The sequence below is a fragment of the Morone saxatilis genome, unplaced genomic scaffold, assembly GCF_004916995.1.
Source record: "Morone saxatilis isolate NCDOM2014 unplaced genomic scaffold, NCSU_SB_2.0 Contig23, whole genome shotgun sequence".
Taxonomy (NCBI): Eukaryota; Metazoa; Chordata; class Actinopteri; family Moronidae; genus Morone; species Morone saxatilis.
This window is the reverse complement of record NW_023339796.1, coordinates 12,924,243-12,928,592: the sequence shown is the minus strand read 5'-3', so window position 1 is coordinate 12,928,592 and position 4,350 is coordinate 12,924,243. Positions and strand designations below refer to the sequence as shown.

Genomic DNA, 4,350 nt, shown 5'->3' with positions numbered 1-4,350 from the left:
GTAGAGATTCACATCATACATGTTAAATCCAACACACAAACACAAAGATCAGTAAAATGGTAATCTTAATCAACATAACTTTACAGCATTCAAATCAAGAACAATTTAATCTGTATGCTTTATTAGAGAACAATCAGAACTGAGAATCTACGAGGATTACTCAATTCAACTACCTGTAGCTGAAACCTGTGAGTAACTGCTTTAAATATGTTCATCCAGTCATGATAAACAAACATACGAGTTGGCATACTGTGTGTGTTTGTCATGCGCCTTGGTGTTCAGATTATTTGTGAAAAACTTTAAATAGCTTTGTGAGACTAATACAGTTTGTTCTGTGCTATTTTTAGTTGCCACGACATCAAAGGTGCTCAGGTTCCGGCTCTCTTGTGCTCCAGGAAAAGGATGCTGGACCATTTATCCTAGTAGTGCAACTGAGAAGCACTTGAAAACAAAAGAGAAAGAGGAGCACGTGTTGGTCCCTTTTTGTGACCACAAGCCACTTCAGTTTGGCATATGTCATCATCAGGTGCCCACAAACTTCACTGTTTTCTTTCATGACCGGTGTAGCAAAAAACTGTTTGTTTTATTAAAGTCAAAACTAAGAACATAAGTTATTGAGTAATTGTTGTTATATGAGATCATACAAATAACAATTATTTATTTGACTAGTAGCCATATAAATCTATATATTGCTCTATGTTAATCTTTCCACATACATATATACACTACCCCCATGTGGTCACACTGTGTCTGATCAGCTTATAAGAGGAAGAAGAAAAGAAGAAGAAGGAGGAGGAGGAGGAAGAAGAAGAAAGAAGGAGGAAGAACTATGTTTTTAATCCCCTCAAGGGGAAATCAATTTTGTCACTCCGTTGTTATTTTTGTCATTTTACACACACCTGCCCAAAATACATGACACATGACGCAAACAGGCTCAGTACTACTCTTAATGATGAGAAAACGACTTGCATTAAACCTCTTTTTTCTTATTTGTTCACAGGATGGGGCAGACTCTCTACAGAAGTATTACTCCAATCACATGAAATTTCTTACTGTGTTCCCTGATGGTTCTGCTCAGGTCTTGTATCCACTCACAATTTAATGTGTGTAGATTGTTATTATGTGATTAAATTAGCTGGATTGGATTTTCAGTGGGCTTTGAACAAGAGAGATGGTACTACAATTGCAATAAAGAGAGATTATATGTTCAATACAACATGTACTCTACAGTGGGTGTTCCCATCCTTATCGTCATGGTAACAGTTATCCGTCAGGCCTCTTGGCTCTCGTTGTCGTGGTCACTGAAGAAAATGGAAGGGTGTGCATCGTGTATGATGACAGTGATGCCCCCCGTCAACCAGTTAGAGCCATATTCCAGTCTGATGGCAGGGCGACGTGTTATCACAGCAATGGAAACATATGGTAGCATACAAAGCAATGTTTATATTCTATCAAATGTTTAATAGCATTACATTGGTAACAATAAAGTATAGCTAATCTCATTATTTAATATTATATACACAGATATTTATATGCACATATAAATTAGGCTAATTAATATCCTGTTTCTGTACTAATGGGTGTATCTAATGTATGGTTTTAGGATAAAATGATGATTTAATGCGTGGATTGCAGAGAAAATTATGTATACGTGTGTTTATGTTGCAGGCTGACCTTAAACAGATCAGGTGGTCAGTGTTTGGATGAGGAGGGTGCCAGGGTTCGTCGGTGGAGCTGGGGCAGTCTGAGCCTTACTCCCACTCCACTGCACCCCATTTTCTTGTCCCTCAACAAAACCATTGGGGTTCGAGTCCTAGGGAGGGAGAAAGTGTTTGTGTCCTTCCTGGCAAGAGGCCAACAGGCAAAGTTCAGTGTGGGTACATGCTGCGCTCAGGTGAAGCATAGTTTTCTATTTTTTATCGAACTACATGTATATGTTGCAGTTGCTGGCATTTCCAGTTCTGACAATATGCCTTAAAAACCTCTTAAAGTTCTGTTCCCCTTACAGTAGCTTAAAGGCTTTACAGTATTAAAATGTCAATTAAACAGTATATTGTAATGTGTCTGCTGCTTGTTCAAATGCTTCATTTAAGCTGTATTTTGCTTATACTCCTCTTAGACTCATTTGTTATGTTCTCAAATTACGGCATCTTGACCAGAATCAAAGTCAAAACAAAATAAAATAAGGTTTATTATTATTAAGTAAGGTTAAGGTTATTATTAAGTTATGCCTTTTCCCCCCAAGGCGGAATGTAAAACAGACGAGGCTGCTTCAGGACCATCAGTATTGAAGGAGGAGTTGTTTGTGTTGGCAGCTAGGATTAGGATCCACCTGGCCATTCAGCACCTTCACCGATATCTGACAACGCCCTCCCATCCTCACCTACCGAAGACCACACAAGCCTCCCGCCTCCATGTTGTTGCCCAGAGGATTCTGGAAGTCAGTGCTGATTTAACGATGAGTGAGAGTGAAAGAGCCTTTATCTCTAGGTGCCTTCAGGATTGTCTGTGCTAGTAATAAAGTACACTATGACAGCAACTCGGTTATGGCACAAAGGCATATAAGTTAGGATGTACTCCACAGAGCAGGTCAAACACCTTGATGTTTTTTTCATTAAACACAACAGCCTCTCGACGATGTGGAACATAAAACACAATATTTGCAGCAAACATTTATGCATTGTTTAGTTTTATTTAAACATCCTTGTGGCACATGCAAAAGGGGTGGCCAAATTTTAGCATACAACTGTAATATTCATAGGCATGTTTTCATTAGTGTAGAATCATCTGAATATAGGAATCGTTATGTTTTTGTTATCATAGAACGAGCCTTTGTTATCTATATCTGGATTGGGGCGTTTTCCGGTTGTCTTTTGTGTATTTTATGGCCACCATAGCTTCTCCTTTGCGTCTGGAAGGGGAGGGTGAAGCTAGGGAGTTGACATCTGCTAGATGCCACTAAATCCTAAATACTGGACCTTTAAAGACTCTTAATAGGATTTCAGGAGATATGATAGCAGTTACGTCACAATGCTCAAACCTCAATCATAGGATCCACTCATGGATGGCTTTTGACACAAAAAAGAACAAAAACTACAAGTAAAAGCAGAAAAGTTGTGAAAAGTATACCTTTCTCTAGTGAATCTGTTTGTTAAAACCCACAGGAAATCTAAAAAGGTCATCCTTCTTTTGTGTACTCCATTATATTGTCAATAAATGTATCAAATATAGACGTTATCCCCCAAATTTTCTTTACTTCCTACTAGGGATGTGATCTTATTGTTAGGAATAAGGGTGTCTGCACCACTGTAACGTCACTTATGTCTTACATTGTACCCTTTTAATCTGTTTTGTGTCTTCTAATCAAATCAGTGTAGATCCTCAAGTCTTCCTAATAACATTAGGTTGAACAGATGGCTCAAAGATGACCACTCATGAGGTTGTCTGCTTTACAAAGACCAAAAAAACCTAGAGCGATATCTCCAAGCCATTCAGATTTCCTTCTTTTCCTTTTTAGTTTACTTTAACTAAACTGTCCAAAGCTTTACGACAGTCACATTATCTTCTCTATCTTCTAAATCTTCTAAAGGTAAACTGTCTTTCCTCTCATTTAGTTCACTTAGAATATAATTTATAACCACCACATCAATCAGTAAACATCACACCACAGCATCACAGTTAGTTACAATAGGTTTTATTAATCGTTTAGCTTTTTCCAAGTTATGTAAATATAAAAATTATTCAGAAATCATACCAAGACACAATTCCCAAATGTTATTTTCACAACAGTGATAACCAATTTTAAGTGTTGCATTTTCTACATGGCTAAACTACTTTTAGAACAATAAACTTAAAATTCTACATATGGCTCAGTGGTACAAATGACACGATTTATTTACTCACATAGATCAATTGTATGCAACAAGTTAAAGACTATAAGTAATCAATGTTAAATTTCTCCTTATGGACCACTGATGTCACCTGGATGAAATTTGCAGTAGTATGAATAGTACAAGAGTGACAGAATGGCCGGCACTGTTGCCATGGATCCCACTCTGGCGTCGGGGGCGGGATGTCTCTAAGGGGCATGGTGAAGAGTGATGGGGGCATCCAGGCTGTGCTAGCAGTCTTCCTGCCTTCAGCGCAGACCTTCATAAACATCACTTCACAGCCCAGTGAGAAACCCACCTCAAACCTAGACAGGAAGAGAGGGAGGGCAAATCAAACAGACAGCATGGACATTTCACTGTCGAATACAGTATGTCTCACATGTAAGGGGAAAAAAGACAGACTATAAGATCAGCAAAAGACCATTCGTTTTAAAAAAAAACAAACAAAAAAACAAAAAAA

The 4,350-nt window shown here is 38.1% G+C and overlaps 1 protein-coding gene across 1 annotated transcript in view; it reads left to right on the top strand.

Moving 5' to 3' along the window:
• LOC118334502 (glutamate-rich protein 6-like) overlaps nucleotides 1–2,515 on the top strand; it is a 2,695-nt gene extending 180 nt beyond the window's left edge. Inside the window, exons 2-7 of the mRNA XM_035670424.1 lie at nucleotides 127–188; nucleotides 348–526; nucleotides 1,001–1,083; nucleotides 1,264–1,422; nucleotides 1,669–1,894; nucleotides 2,246–2,515. Of these exons, the coding sequence (XP_035526317.1) occupies nucleotides 127–188; nucleotides 348–526; nucleotides 1,001–1,083; nucleotides 1,264–1,422; nucleotides 1,669–1,894; nucleotides 2,246–2,515 (979 nt within the window). The remainder of the gene's footprint in view (nucleotides 1–126; nucleotides 189–347; nucleotides 527–1,000; nucleotides 1,084–1,263; nucleotides 1,423–1,668; nucleotides 1,895–2,245) is intronic.
• Nucleotides 2,516–4,350: the final 1,835 nt, after the last annotated feature.